The 16111-nt window shown below is 46.3% G+C and overlaps 2 protein-coding genes across 3 annotated transcripts in view; both read left to right on the top strand.

The window, feature by feature from the left end:
• Positions 1 to 16111, top strand: part of CYTH1 (cytohesin 1) — an 84539-nt gene that overhangs the window by 26385 nt on the left and 42043 nt on the right. The window contains exon 1 of one of the 2 annotated variants that reach the window (XM_063081319.1): positions 12562 to 12733. The exons of the other annotated variant lie outside the window; for it this stretch is intronic. Within the exon in view, the coding sequence (XP_062937389.1) occupies positions 12706 to 12733 (28 nt within the window). The 5' untranslated portion in view covers positions 12562 to 12705. Of the gene's footprint in view, positions 1 to 12561; positions 12734 to 16111 lie in introns of those variants that run through there. 2 annotated transcript variants of the gene reach the window in all.
• The window catches only part of USP36 (ubiquitin specific peptidase 36), a 109704-nt gene that overhangs the window by 75125 nt on the left and 18468 nt on the right, over positions 1 to 16111 (top strand). The gene's annotated exons all lie outside the window — the stretch shown is intronic.

Here is a 16111-nt window from a genome sequence, read left to right as displayed (position 1 = left end):
CTGTGTGTCAGGGAGTAATTGGTGAAGTCTTTCAGAAGGCGGTTGGGTGGTGTCTGTTACACTTAAGCACACCCAGTGCCCAGACCTTGGTTTCTAAATACAATTCTCTATTGAAAGGAACCAGGGATCCTTGGAAAGGGTTGATCGCAGGGCTGGAGCAAGGAAAATACCAAATGAGCCTGCCTGGAAAATTCTGTGGTGCCAGGAAATGAGGAAGTATTCAAAAAATGATTGGGACGGATTGAAAGACACATGAGCCAACTTGAAGTGCCCAACCATTGATTGACACTGAAATTAGTGGGCAAAAGAGGGCGATGAGGAGCAGGATGTGTGCATACTCTTACAGAGTCTCCCAAGATACAGTAAGTTAGCAGTGGAGACTCCTGGTAGACTCATCTGTACCGAGTGCTCAAGGTTAACATCACATCATATACCCCCAGCACGATGCACTGGAAGGACACAACCTCACTTTTTGTGCTATTCTTGCCAAAATTGCATAACCTCAGTCTGATCAGGAGAAAACCTCAAACACATCCAAATTGAGGACCATTCTACAAAGTGACTGACCTGGACTCTGCAAATGTGTCACGTGCATGAAACACAGACGGACTATGGAGCTGTCACAGACCGGAAGTGACTAAGGAGACATGACAGCTAAATGCAGAAGGGTCTCCTAGATTGGATCTCAGAAAAAGAGGACATTAGTGAGAAAACTGGTGAAGATCCAGTAGGATTGCTAGGTTAGTTATTAGTATTGTATCAGTGTTAATCTCCTGGTTTCAACAGTTGTGCTATATTATGTAAGATGTTAATGTCAGGAGAAGTCGGGCAAAGGGTGTACAGAAACTCCGTGCTTTTGCAACTTTTCTGCAAGTCTAAAATTATTTAAAACAAAAAGTTAAAGTCAATGCCCATACCAGTCAACTCTGTAATTTAGCTTTTCTGAATCTCTTCTTCAGACATACTTCCACAGGTACAAAAAGGTGGATGTGGAAGGACGTTCGTTGTAGCATAGCTGTGGCAGCAAACTGGTAACAACTTACAGGCTCAATAGGAGGAAATCAAAATCAGGTCCACGCTTTACTGTGGGCTGCACCAGTTAAAAAAAACTGATAGACCTATATGCTCCAACGTGAGAGAATCTCTAAGACACATTAACTGAAAAAAGTAACTTGTAGCAAAATGCATAATGTTGAATCTTTGATTTATAGGGGAGAAAAATCCTCCTGTAGAGCTGTAGGTGCATGTTTGTGCTAGTGGCTTCTTCTGAGGAGGTTAGCAGATTTGGGAGATGGCAGTAAAAGGGGACTTTTTAATATATATGTATGATTTTTATTTCTGTTTTTTGGCAGCTGGTCGATGTGGGGATCCAAACCCTTGACCTTGGTGTCGTGACACTGTGCTCTAACCAACTGAGCTAACCTGCCAGCCCCTAGTTTTTATATTTTATATTCTCTAGTCACCCCTCTCCCCCAAGAGTATGCTAATCATGTATTTCTTATGTAGTTTAAAAACAAGAAGAAAGTAAGTATGTTATATGCTGCCTTCAAGGAGATAATTCTTTTTTGTGTTTGAAAAAATAACTCAGGATAATCATTTAACACCTGTGCTTTATTTAATAAGCATCTTGCTTTGATAAAAATAAACAAAAAGACCAGAATTTAGCCTGTAGGAAAACTTTCTTGTTCGTTCACATTGGTGGTTCTTAAACTTATTTCAGTAGAGAGGAGCTGTCTCTTTAGCAACTTCAGAGTTGAGGAGACTCACGCTTGACTTTCAAGCTGTTCATATTTGTCTGGTTACTGTGGGAGGAGCTCATGCCCCCATCAAGACGAGGCAGCACAGAGCAGAACAAAGAGGGCGTGGGGGGTCCTGAGACAGTGGCAGGGCGGCATCCTGCAAGGGGAGGAACTCCATCGGCTTCGTGTTACAGGTCCTGGGTGGGCGGCTTTCTTCATCATGGGATGGGGTGGTGGCGGTGGTGGCCTTCTCTACTTCACAGGGTTATGGTGATGCCCAGAAGAGGTTCTGCAGTTATGCAAAAGTATATTTCTTTGCAAACTGATGCATGCTTTTAAAAATGACCTGACTGATTCTCAGACAGTAGCCTCTGTCCCTTTAGTTAGTGTCACATGCCTTAACAGGCCGTAACAGCTTGACAAGCCTTCTTGTTAAGACCTTCTCCTCCTTTTATCTTTGAATCTGCTTTTCCTGGATCTCTTTTCATGTCAACTTCTTTTCTCGGAAGCTTTCTTGGCCGGGAAGAGAATGTGCAGTCCAGCCAACACAAATATTTTTTTCATGACTTTGGGCATAATGTCATTTTCAAAACAATCAGAATAACTGGACTGAAGATTTGTTCAGCAAAGTTAGGATGGGGGATAGATTCTTGGGAGGAGGAAACATCATTATGTGAGTACAGAAAGGCAGGTGGGTCTCTGGGTGATGGGTCCACATGGAGGTCACAGGAGATGAAGTTGGGGAGCCAGGCAGAGCCGGGTCTTAAAGGTCTCTTGTGCTGCGCAGCCTTGACTGAAAATGCCGTCCTCTCACAGACAGTGCCTCCTCACCCCAAAGGCTGACCTGTAGATCCTTCAAGATTGGGGCCACAGTGCAGTATTCGAATGTCCCCAGATTTCCTAAATTCTAGATAGTGACACCAAGATGGTGGATTTTCTTAAAAGTCACTCCCCCTTTCTAGGGTGCCTACTCTGACGTTCTCCCCTCCTCTTCTAAGGACTTTTTTGGTGTTACTCTTCTGTGAGCTCAGAGTACCCTGGGCGTCCCTAGACTGGTCCTTAGCACACCTTTTAGTTGTTTATTTTGTAAATGACCTGGGACCTCCAGGAAACTATCATGTTTTGAGGGGAGGTACTGTGTGTCCTCTTTATCTTTGTAGCTCTAGCATCTAATCCCATGGTACTTAGCACAGTTCAACAGACACGTCACTTAGACTGAACACCCAGTAAAGAGTCAAATAAATCTTTTAATTAACGTTGAGTAATCAGCATATGCTTTTCTTTTTAGTGAGTAACAGTGTGTGTGAACACCAGCTAGCGTTCTACATGTATTAGGCTTTCAGGTGCAAAGTAAGAGAATCTCAGGCTACCAGGTGGTGTGACTTTATCCTAAGAAGACACAAGGACAAGGACATGGGAAGCTGAGCTGCCACAGCCTCTGTGTCCCGGAGCTCAGTTCTCCCCATGGAGAGGTGGCCTGTGTGATCACATCTTACAGATGGTGCATGATTTCGTTAGTCCATGTGGTGAGGAACGGAGAGAAGTAGGAAGTTCAGAGAAGCATAGAAATGCATTTTGTATATTACAGAGTTTTAGAAAAGGAAAGCCTGAATGCAGTCTCTTTTTTGGGGTGTGGGGGGTGAAGTAGCAGGTTCAGATTTCATCTTCTCAGTGACTCCTGTTCTGACAACGTTATTTAATCCTTAACAGCTCCCTGCACCCCTGCCACACACTCCTGATTTCCTTCCTTTGCCGTAGCACTCATCGCTTTCCCGCACGCTATTTAATTTGTCACTTATCGTGTGTATTCCTTTGCCTGTATCTGCTTGTGCGACATAAGCTAGTACTTGTTCTCCAGACTAGCCAGAGTGTGTGGACAAAGGGAAAACCAGTGTTAATATTAGCAGAGCCCTTGCAGAAAATCAGTACTGGTGAAAGTCACCAGAGCAAGGCCTGTGTCCTGGTTAGAACATGCATTGCCTGTTTTTTGCTATATCCAGTCAACAGGTAATTTAATTTATTGGCAGAATGGTCACCCTTTTAACCGTCTCTTCACTCAGCCAGCAGAGGGCAGCACAGATTGTATTTACCGCATACAATATTTCTGACGTTTAAGGGACATTGAAAATGACTGTAGCAACCACTCTTGGATATAGTTTGAAGTTTATTTCAGCTGCACATTCCTTCCTCTTTCTTACTTGTGAATTGTACTGTTCCTTCTCTGTCTTTATGGAGGAAGATGTTTCTGTTTATTATCGTGAATACACCAAATTCCTATTTTCTAAAGTACTCACAGCATGTGTCCAGGTGTCTCCTGGGACTGTGGTGTGGTTGGTGACGGTGTCTGCTGAGAGTGGTCCTGTGGGGCGTTGACCCATTGCCTCCAGAAAGTGGTGGCCATTAACCCTTGTTCTCCTGGGCCTTCCTGATGCTCCTGAGCATCCTGGTGCACTGAGAGGCTGTGGTCCTGACACTCAGCTCCTGAACACAGGGGTCCTCTCCGAGCAGCTGACCCGGGCTGTTGACCACCTTCTCAGAAAGAAAAAGACCCCAAAATGCACATAAAGTCAAAACCATAGTTTTTCAGTCTTGTGGCATTTTATAGCACTGATAATGGGTTTTCTTCACATAGGAAAGAAATAGGATCAGTCTTTGTGAAATTTTTTTTTTGGTTACTGGCTGGGATGGGATCCAGCCCTTGACCTTAGCATCAAACCTTTCTCTTTTTTTTCTTGTAAGAGTTAATGGCCTTAATTAGAAAAAATTGAAATAAATTTAAATTGTGTACATAAAGCAAAACAAGGTACATGGTTAGGTTTTCATTTGGGTTCTAATTGGTTTTGACTTTTTCTTTTGATGATAAAAATGCTAAAAATTCTGCATCACAGGAGTACATACTGGCAAATGTGATGAGAAATCCCATAGCTTGCTTTGCCAGGTGCAAGGTAGGCGTATGCCAAGGGATGGTAAATTCTTTGGATTCCTCATTTGAATTCTTTGCTACATATTACATATTTCCTTTGTCCTCAGGTCTTTTTTAAAAAAAAAATTTTTTTTTTTCAAAGTCTAATTGATGTTCTCCATGTCTGTAAGGAAAAACAGTACAAACACACGTTTTCAGATAACTCAAGTAGAAGTAGCCTTTCAGAGGATGTTGCGCTGTCTCCAGGTGTCTGGATTTCTGCTGCAGAGGCTCAGCAGTCTTTGCCATTCTTCACCCCAGCCCACAGAGGTGCTTCCAGGCCTTTTAGGAGCTTGCCTGATTGTATACCCTAAGCTCTTTACCAAGGTCAACTTATCAGGAGAGAGCCGAGCTGTGGAGGGGAGGTCACCAGGAAGCAGAATGATAGACCCCAAATCCCAGAAAGGCTTCAGGGCACCCGGGTCCCCTGAGAATAGAGATGTGCAGTAGGGTTAAAGACTGGAGGGTGGGTTGCAAGTGCTCATGGTGGGAAGACCCCAGATCTCCCATCCCCGCAGCAAGGCAGTTTCTCTTGTACTTTTCATAGAACATGAGGCTTAATCTCTGAAGAAGACTGTGGAGGCAGAGAGAGTGAGTGAATGTCTATGCACGTAATTGTGGGATCCCTCTGCCTGCTTCCCCAAGTACTGCTGTCCAGGTTCATAGGCCACACAGCCCGGGTAGGGCTGGAGAACACTTCTGTGCCCAAGCAGAAAGACCCTGCAGAGCCCTACATGTGGGGTCTTTACATGTTACTGCTTTATTATATTATAGTGCCACCCTCCAATCTGTAGGCCACACCTACTGCACAGATCTTCTAATCAGGCCGCTCTTAAGTGAGAAGAAACAGCTTATATTTACCAGACATTTAAGGAAAATCTTCAGTATTAACAGGTTAGAGAACAAACAGTGGAAAAGAAGTTTGAGGAAACAGGTCAGGGAGGCTATAGATGAAAGCTTTAAAAACTCTACACTTGAGAGTCTGAAATATTAATGAAACAAGAATAGAATGCTATCAAAAAGAAGTATTCAGAGGTTGAGTTTTTGCAAATTAAAAATAGCAGAAATAAGACATTCAATAGAAAATAAACTAGAGAATATTTCCTAGAAAGCTCAAAAGGGAGATGAAAAGTACAATTGAGAAGACAAGAGAAAAAAATAAAAGATCACAGGGGAGGTTCACTGTCTAAGTAATAGAAATCCCCAAAAATGAGAGCTGAAAAAAGGGGAGAGGACATTATTTAGGAATGTAGGACTTCGGAACTTGGCCGGACCTAGTAGCTAACATAATGTGTGAAAAGGCTCACCCCTGACATCTTGCTGCAGAATTGCACAGCACTAAGGGTAGAGGTAAGGCCCTGAAGGCTTTTTGAGAGAGGAAAGGTCACATGCAAATGAGAGTCAGAATGGCACCGTGACTCCGGTGATGCAGGAGCTGGGAGATGTGGGGAGGCTGTCTCCACTCTGAGGAAAATGATTTCAGCTTAGGGTTCTGCACAGCCAAGATGCCGGTCAAGGGAGAAGAGAATCAAGGTATTTTCAGACATTCAAAATTCCTAATGACAATCAAAAGTCCACCTTGCACATCCTTCTTCTGCTACAGGTTATTGAAGGATGTGCCCTACCCAAATGAGGAAGTAGTCCGGGAAAGGAAGACACATGGCGTGAAGGAAACAGGGTGCAGCATCGGGCTGAGGCCGGAGCTCCCGTGGTGGCGGCTGCGGGGACTGTGGGGGGACACCGCAGGGAGCACGCTGGTAGAGGGTTTGGCATGTCAGTCATAGGACGTCATATAGCTTAGCTGTGAGTAGTATCTGTGGAAATACTAAGTACTAATTGAACCAGAAATGCCTATGTAACTACTGAGTGTGTACGCGTGTGTGGGGTGGGGGTGGGGGTGGGGTGGGGGGAGCGAAGTCCTCATTTTCCGTGACAGGCCGTTGATGTTCTAGGACTGAAGTGAGAATGAGTGGTGGAAGCATGTTCGTTGGAAACGGGGGTATTCAGCAGAAGAAACAGCTCAAAAAGGTGCCTCTGTGGAGCAAGATTCAAGGAGAATGAGGGCAGAGCTGGGCAGGAGCCTGGCTTTCTGTTTTAAGCCTTAGAAAGCCTATTTGCTTTTAAAATTTTTTGTGTGTGTTATCTTGGTTGAAGAAAAAAACCAAATAGGCGCGAGTGTTGGGAGACAAGGCTGGAGAAGCAGCAGGGTGAGATCAAGACGGGTGTTGAGCTGGGATCAGACGCTGGGGCTCCGCGGACGGGTGACGGGCTGTTGAAGGTTCCGTAGCAGAGCGACACGCTGAGGGCTGTGTTAGGTGGACAGCTTCAGAGCCGCTGCGGGAGGGTGAGGTCGGGCTGCGAGATGGGTGCTAGAGACCAGTTAGAAGTCTGTCCGAGGGAACAGGGGCGGGGAGCGGAGGGGCTTAAAGTGAAATTTATCCATAAGCCACCACCCAGAGAGAATACCATCGTGTATCACTTAACGACGGTACGTCCTGAGAAATGCGTCGTCAGACTATTTGATGGTTGTGCAGACATCACAGAGTGCACGTACACACACCTAGATGGCGTAGCCAGGTACGGGCTCGAGGTGGCCTCTTACTGGAACATTAGCTGTGGATTTCGCACACTCAGGGGCCATGATGAACAGAACAGCATGAGATTAGATTGAGCACAGCAGAAAGCCGTGCAGTCAGGAGACGCGGTGAGCACAAGAGGCACAGGGCTGCTGCCGGAGTAAGGTAGATGAGCATGAGTGTGCTCGAAAGTGACAGTGGATAGTGCAGTACATGCAGAAACAGGTGACGTAGTCTTCTGTTATCCAGTGTTAGTGCATACATACAGTAATCGTGTGCTGTGCTTTTGTAGGACTGGCAGTGTGGTAGGCTTGGTCACAGCATTGTCACCGCAACCATGTGAATAATGCGTGGGGCTGTGACATTACGATGGCTATGATGTCACTAGGTGATAGATAATTTTTGACTTCATCAAAAGCTTATGGGACTGCTGTTGTATGAGGGCACTTCAAAAAGTTCACGGAAAAATAGAATTAAAAGATAATAAGACTCTTTCCATGTGCTTTTTGAAGTCCCCTGATATGTGCCGTCATCATTGACCAAAATGTTGTTATGCAGCACATTACTAGTTGTCGTGTTCTTCCAGTATTCTTTCTTTTTTCATTTTTAAAACAAAAACACAACTTAACATTTTTTTATTTAATGGCATAACATGGGAGTCTTTCTACAAAAATAGATCTATAGCATTTTGCAGTTTTTTTTAAGTGCTGAAGAATTCATAGAACGAATTCCCACACCAAATAAACACAACAAAAAGTGTTGACATCTCTGTTGATCAGAAGCACAGACGTTAAACTACGACTTTATGTCTGCCTAGTTGGCAGATGTCTTGGATGATAATCCTTGCCGGGTGTTTAGTGGCTTTTGAAGAGAGCAGGTAAGGGGAAACAGTTATTTTGGAAATCGTTTTCACGGCACGGCACGTGTAGTGAGCCTTACGTTAGTTTGTATCTTTTGACCGAGCACAGGCCCACTTCTAGGAAATTAACCAAAGGAACTAATGAGAGCAGAGAAGTGGTGGAGGTGCAGGGGCGTCCCAGCGCAGTGTGGGCTAGAAGGGAAGCAGGGACGAAAGTCCATCAGCAGGACTGGGGAAGTAGATCGCCATGTACACGTTCCCCTTCCCGCATTTCCACGGCGCTCTTCCTGCAGTGGGAAGCTGCTTCCCTCATCTGGCCATGGGGCTATGCCCCTCCAGCTCCGCTTCTGCTCTTGTCTGTTCTGCTGTCTGCTGGGGGCTGCCCGCTCGGCCCCTGCCAGCCCCTTTTGGCCTAGCACTGATGTGGGCCGCCCCTGTTGCTAGCCCTGGGGTGCCTCACCACTCCTTGGTCGGCTCCCTAAACCCTGCCCTCCTTTTACAGAGAATGCCTTCCTTGTCTACGGCCACAGCACCCTGAACGCGCCTGATCTCGTCTGATCTGAGCTAAGCAGGGTTGGGCCTGGTTTGTACTTGGATGGGAGGATGCCTTTCTTTTAACCTTCTTCAGACTCCCAGTCTGTCTCTCTGGGATTATGACTGATGGGTATCATACTTTAAAAAAACAAGCTTCCCCTGGAATATCACATAGACATTCACGTACATTGTCTTCTAGTGTCATTTTAAACATTGCATGTTTGTATCTTCTCACCTTATACATCACCAGAGGGGGCGAGGCTGGGGATTAAATCTATTTAAAGCATTTATTAATTGAAAATATAAAATGTCTTGAGCCAAAACACCTGCATCAAAATGCCCTAATGTGTGATTTTCAACGTGAACAGCTGTCAAGTGTTTCCTTCCACTCTGCTAGTTTGATGCTTCTTATAGGGCCGGTGCTGGTTCCTGATGTCTCGTGTCATTTGCTCAGACACCACTCTGAGGCCCCGTCATCATTCTGGTTTTGTAATATGCCTTTTTTTTCATTACTTCCAAATACACTAACAGTTTCAATTTACATAAATACATTATAATCTTTCTGTAACACTGTTTGGGATTGATACTGTCCATGGGCCTTATGAGTGGGGTGGTTGTGTTTCAGTTAGTAGTTACCCTGGTTATGACTAATGTAACTAATTGTTAATAGCACCCACTTTCAATCTCAGAAATGTCCCAATATGGATGGTAAAGTATGTAGTCATTTTCCTTATGAGTGAGTCAAACATATAATTTGGTGATTCAGTAGTTAAATGTCAATTTTAAGGAGTTTAAGACCTGCCCCTTCATTCATTATTTCCTTTTTTGACAGTGTTATTTGTTGCACTAGCTTTGGAACAACGAAAACCAAATGGATGGCGGTGTGGTGTTGCGCCAGGTGTGCCCTAACTTGTGCTCACAGCCTGGGGGCAGGTCCTCCTGGGTTATGGAAGCTGGGGCATAAACCTGTCCTGACGCTGGCCAGGAGCCTGTGCGGTGGCCGGCTGAGCCTGTAGGATGATGGCTACTGCATGAGTCAATCAGATCCCCGCTGTGAGAACGCAGCATCACACAGAGGGAGCAGAAGCCGAGAGTCACGGCCCGAGGAGCAGGGACGTGCGGGGCCATAGGTGGGCCGAGCGAGGGGGGGCTGTGAGGCAGTGGCCATGCAGAGTGGAGAGTGGGGCTCCAGAAAGCTTGGGACGGTCCTTGACCTCTGTTCCACACCTCACATGGAATCCATCCACAGCCCTTGGCTCTACCTGAGCAGTAAGTATAGCAGGAATTTGGCCACTTTTACTGCTTGAGTTGCCACCATTTTTCACCTGGATGATGACGGTAACAGCCTCCCAGCTGGTCTCCCAGCTCCAGCCCTTGTGGTCTCCGTCTCTTCTTAACAGCCAGGGTGGTGGCATCACAAAGGAGGTTGGATCGCCCTGCTTCATTCAGAACCCTAGCAGTGGCCACCCTTCTCACCCAGAATAGACACCAGAGTCCTTAAAGAGCCCCCAGGCCCTGTGCAGGCCTCCCACCACCTTCTTCACTCCGGCCTCATCCCCCACCGCCCACGCTGTGTCTTCTGCTCCAGCCACCCCGGCCTCCTTGCCACCCTCAGCAGAGGCCTCCCAACCACACCCCTGCTCTCCGCGGCATTTATCGAATGGCACGCTGCGTCTTTTACTTACCACTGTGTTCTCTCTGCCTTCCCCTTGTCCCAGTGGAGCGCCTGGCAGTCAGTGTGCTCCCTGAACGTTTGCTGAGTGAAACAGCGTAAGATTATAGATTTTATTGTAACAAAGTAAAAAACATCTATAAGCCAAAAAGATACAACAAAAGTTAAAAACAAGTGACAGATTATGACACAATATTTGCAGCATGCAATACAAAGTGTTAGTGATCTACAAATCAGTAAGAAAAGTGATATCCTTTGCCTGTTTTTCTATTGGCAATGAACAAGCAATTCACAAGAGGAAATACTTCAAACTTATGAAAAGATAATTGGGTCATTACAAACTGTCAACAATGACTGGCAGAAGTTAAGCTCGGTCCCCTCAGGGCATGGCAGGTACCTTGCAGCATCTCTGAGAGCTATAAGTGCCCAGACCTCATGGTCCAGCCATTGTGCCTGTGCGTATGGGGTGCAGAGAAAAGCTCTATCGTCCGACCTTCCTCTTACAAGTTAGGATAGCCATCTAACTGATATGGGGATCATTCAACTTAGGTTTCGAAATGGCTGAAGATTGGAAAGGACAAAGCATAACTGTGATTTTGACATGCTATACTAAAAGGCAACAAGTTGGGTTTATGTTAGTTGCCTCTACAAAACAAAGTATTTACATACATATATACATATATGTATGTGTGTGTGTGTGTGTGTGTATTTACCTATTATTAGGCAAAAAGGAAGTGGATGGGGTGGAGCCACTGGCCTGAGGCACCTCAGGACCATCAGAGTGTGACTGGTGGCACTGCTCTGTTGTCCCACTGTGGCCATGTGTGTTTCTAACTCTGCAATCAGGACCTGGCCAAAGTCTAGCAGGTTCAGGCTTCTGCAAACCCGCTGCGGGAGTTTGCATTTACCGTAACCAAGACTCACAGGAGGAGAGGGGATTTGGGGTCCCACAGTGAGCAAGGTACAGAGGGTGGGCTCTGCAGCTGGGTCTCGGATGTTGGCCAGCCCTGTGACTCTGGGTGCCAGCGTCCTCATCTACAAAGTGGGGATGAAGGGGTGCTTCAGGATCAGGTGAGTGAGGCCGTGTCAAGCTGGGTGCAGCACGAGCATCAATAAACGTCACTTACAGAGGTGACATGTCAGGTGCAAGATATTCTCCTTCTTCTTGTCACTCGTAAATATGAATAACCGAGTTATGGGACCCTTAGTCCTTCTCATGAACACAGAAAGCTCTGTCTGGATCCATTGGTTCTGAGGAATTTGTCTAGGGAGACGACGAAAGAGTACGCTAAAATGTGTGCTCGTGGGTGCTGAGATTGGCGGAAAAACTGGAAACCACTTCAAAGTCTTACAACAGGGGATTGGTTAAACATTACATCCAGACCATGGATAATAAAAAATGTGATAGATGTACATTACAGTCATGGAAAATGTTTGTTATAGGTAAAAATAGGTGGTTATAAAACAGCATGTAAAGTGTCCAGTTTGTGTATATGTACATACGTATGTTTGTATATGTATATATAGAGAGAGACATAATACATAGAACTGAAGTCTGGAATATGATACACTAAAATGTCATCAGTGGTTATCACTGGGGGGATAGGGTTAAGGTGTTTTTTCCCCTTATGACTACTTTCTAATTTTCAACAATGAGCATGTGTCATGAACATAATAAGACTATGCAGAGAAGAACATTTTGGTGCAACACGTTAGAAATTAGGAGGAGGATAAAATTGAACTTATATTGAGAGTTTGGCCCTTGGATAATTTTTTGCCTCTACAGCCTGCCTTCTGCTGTTAGCCCGTGACCTCATAACAGCCTGTGGTGATTACAGTCTCTTAGTCATTCTCTTGGGAAATGTGCTTTTACCTCATCGTGAAGGCACCGGGGTTTTACTGATCCTGTTCTAAGAAAGTACTTGGAGAAAGTGAAGACAAAGAGAGTAGCCAGCCCCATCCCCTGCTCTGGTGGAGTCTGAGCAAAGGGATGTCCAAGTGCCCGTACAAGTGCCCGTACTGAACGAGTCTGACTGCAGCATAAGCCTGCATGCAAGGGAGGAGATGGTTAAGGCGCCCGGAAGGTGCTGGAGCTTGACTTCAGGAACTGGGTGGTGGCAGGGACTGGGAGTGGCGCTCCGTGGAGGCTGGTGGCTGATTGGCCTGGCTCGCAGCCAGCTGTCCCCGTCAGTTCAGGAAGCAGCTCTGGACTGACCTGGTGCTGGACGTCTGTGGCTGGGTCTCCACAGGTATCCCCGGCCCTACAGTCTTACCTACAGGAAAACTTTGCTCTGATTTGGTACAGCTCTCCTTTGAAGGACAGAACGGAGCAAGCCTTTCACATCCTGCTGTAAGGGGACAAGATGGTCCTTAAAACCGAGGAGGAAGATGGTGAGTTGCAGCCCCAGGCCTGGGGCACGTGGGTGGAGTTCTAAGTATCTCTTCTGATACATCGGTGAAAGCCTGCGAGGACAGTTTTACTGGGCCTTTCGGGGAGGAGTTAAGGACCAACCTAGACTCTGGTTTTTATCTCACTGTTTCAGGAGAAAGACTACATGGGGCCTTAGTGGGTAAGAAACTGAGGCTCTCGTGGGTTGTGAGTGTGAGAGAGAGAATAAGGTACCAGTAGTGTGTTGTTAAACCAGAGAGGTCCCCCGCGCACTATAGTCTCTGCTTTCCTGGGTGTTTCTTGGGGGTGGGGGCCGCCTGCATGTGCTGATGGTGTCTGTGCTTCCTGCCCCTGAGTAACAGTCGGTCAGAAGCTCCGGGAGTTGCACAAATATCCTGAACAAATCTGACCCTGAAAAGTGAAGATGTCAGAGACCAATTGAAGGCACCAGTGAGATTCAGGATGAATGATGCTTGTTTTTACTCAATAAAATGTAACCAAGGGAAGGACACAGCTGATTTGGTCTTCCTTTGTTGGCACTGGGCAGGGACTGTTTGCAGCCTCCCCGGGTCTGTGCACTTCCTCCCTCTTCCCCACACCCATACCGTAAACAGCGCTGGTGAGTAATGGGGTGACGTTCTGTCTGCGGCAGGACTGTGTCTTAAAGCATCCAGGACCAGGGCTCCCGAACTTTCTGCAGTCGCAGGAGTTTTGTGTGTGGATGTGTGTGTATTTTCTTGTGATCCTTTCATCAGATGGCGATATTTTAATGCCATAAGACAAAACAGAGCAAAATGTATATTTGTTTGTAGCTAGTAATGAGTGATATGAATAGGTTTGAAATAAATATTAGGGTATGTTTCAAGGTGGATTTTGTGAAAGTTACAATAAATTTTGGGGGTTCTTTTTATGCTTTTTTTCCTCTGGTTCGCTATAGAACACATATGTTAAAGTCTCACCTCTGACTGGATAAGAAAAATGTGCTATATATACACAATGGAATACTACTCAGCCATAAAAAACAGTGAAATCCTGGCATTCACAGCAACCTGGGTGAGCTTGGAGAAAGTCATGTTAAGTGAAATAAGCCAGGCACAGAAAGATCTGCCACATGTCCTCACTCATAAGTGGGAGCTAAGAAATAAATATAGACCATGATAGAATGTTGAACTTTCAGAAGGAGAGAACAGACCTATAGTTATAGAGGTAGGAAAATGGGAGGGGGAGAGGGAGTAATTGGGTAAGGGACACAAAAAGTAATTACGATTTGTAATGATGATCGTGCTAATAATATTGATTTGATCATCACATACTGCACACAAACACTGATAGTCAACTCTGTACCCCATAAATATGTATAAATAAAAAAAGTCTCACCTCTGAGTGCAGACTACCCTAGACAGTGTCCGTGGGATGATCTGGAAAGCTGTACCATGTGTGAAAGATGTTGGAAGAGAGGGACACACAGGTGTTTATAACAATACCTTTGTATTTGGAGAGGGGGACCACAGTGAGGGACAATTCCAGGTGGGGCTGAACCGCCCACTTGTGAGATTTGGTATCTGACAGCTGAGTCCACACTGGCCAAGGTCTTTGGTCCCTTTGGGAGAGGACACTGTAGTGATTATGCTGGGACACTAGGCGTGACCGTGACCTCTGGTCATCCTGCTTCCTCACGCTATCTGCTGCTGGTCCTTTGGGTGAGCCTAGCTTCAGACCCACCCAGGAGGTGCTGTTTTATAGTCTCTTCAAAGTCTGCGTCAGAGGGGTTATAGGTCATTGGCCGCCAGCCATCCTAGAGGCTTCAAAATTCAACATGAACTACCCTGGATGTGCGCTTGAGCCCATGGGATGATGGGGTGGAGCACGATTTCAGGGCAGTGGTTTTAGAGACAGGGTTACTGGGCAGCTTCGCTTTGAATAAGGAACCCAGGTGCTTCTCCACCTCCCTCACCCCCTCCTGGGGTGTTTCCTCCTGTTTTCTACTTGGGACAGTAGGAGGGCATTCCTTTTATTATCTATGTTTTTACGGGGGACTGAACCCATGACCTTGGTGTTACAAGGCCACATGCTAACCAACTGAGCTAACCCGCCGGCCCGGTGTTGCCCTTTTCACCACTGCTGAACTAGACGCCCCTCTCTTGGAGGGCATTTGGGCAGATGGGAAAGTGAAGGGAACAAGTGGACCCAGGGAGGGGATGCAGTTTCAGCACCCGCTTCCCACGGAGCTGCTGTCACCAGGTCTGCCGCCCTGAAGAGCGCGCCTGACAAAGGGCAAGTGGGAGTTTCTGAAAATTGTCTTTGAAGAAGTCAGTCCTTTCCTGGGCACTGACCTCAAATCCACTGTCGTTTCCCCTGCCGCCCTTCCCGGGCACGTAGGTTCATGGACTTTCAGTAGTCAGTATGGGTGTGTAAGAGTGAGAATTAACCAGTGCAATTAATCGGGCACCGTTTTCTTTACTGCCGTGAAATTGTTTTTTAGGTGTTTAATCTTATGTCTTATGTTCAGGCCCCTTGTTTTGCCTTTGAGCCCTCTCTTTGGGATGGAATCCCCACTCCTCGGCGCAGCCCCAAGCCCTTCACAAGCAGGCGCTGAGCTCTCCTGGTGCCAGCCCAGTCCCCACGTCCCCTGGGCCCTCACCTGTGGCGCCCATGGTCACTTCCCAGCACCTGCCCTTGCTTGGTATGTGCCACCCTCTCTGCTTCTCCATTTGGGGAACACGTTGGTCCTTCAAGTCCTGACTCTGAGGCTGCCCTCCTGAGGCCCCCTGGCATCCCCGGGCATTCTCTGGGTACTCGGGACACACGCCGCCGTGGTTTCCACACCTCTCCCTGCTGGCCTTCTCGTTTGTCACAGGGCAGGGACTCGAGCTATTTAAATCTCAGCTCCAAGCACAGGCTGCGCCACGGCAGATGCTCAGTAAATGCTGAGCTGAAGTGATTCTGTGTCTCAGTAAGAGGAGAGTCGAGGAGCAGCAGCACCCCTGAGAGTGAATGGGGCTCTGTCTGTTAGTAGCTCACCTTAGGTCGATTATTTATGCTCATTGAGTCTTACCTCATCTGTAAACTGGTGGGAATAGTACACAGTTCATCGTCAGGAAATTTGCAGAGTTCATAGTTGAGCTTTGTTGTAAAGTTAAAAAAAAAAATGGAAATGAAAAAACATTTTAAGCCATAGATATCATGTGGGTATAAAATAGTATTACTTATAGGAAAATATGTCAAACAGAATTAAATATAGTGCCCCTCTAAAACGAAGTCGGATTTTCAGGTTGCATCAAAAATGTTACCCTTGATGTTAACTTACCACGTTATCCTGTTCTTTTAATGCAGTCCTCATGATTGTGATAGCCTAGGTTGAGGTACTGGCAGGAAAACTT

The sequence above is a fragment of the Cynocephalus volans genome, chromosome 16 (assembly GCF_027409185.1).
Source record: "Cynocephalus volans isolate mCynVol1 chromosome 16, mCynVol1.pri, whole genome shotgun sequence".
Lineage (NCBI taxonomy): Eukaryota > Metazoa > Chordata > Mammalia > Dermoptera > Cynocephalidae > Cynocephalus > Cynocephalus volans.
The sequence above is the reverse complement of the archived record's forward strand: the minus strand, read 5'-3'. Positions and strand labels throughout refer to the sequence as shown.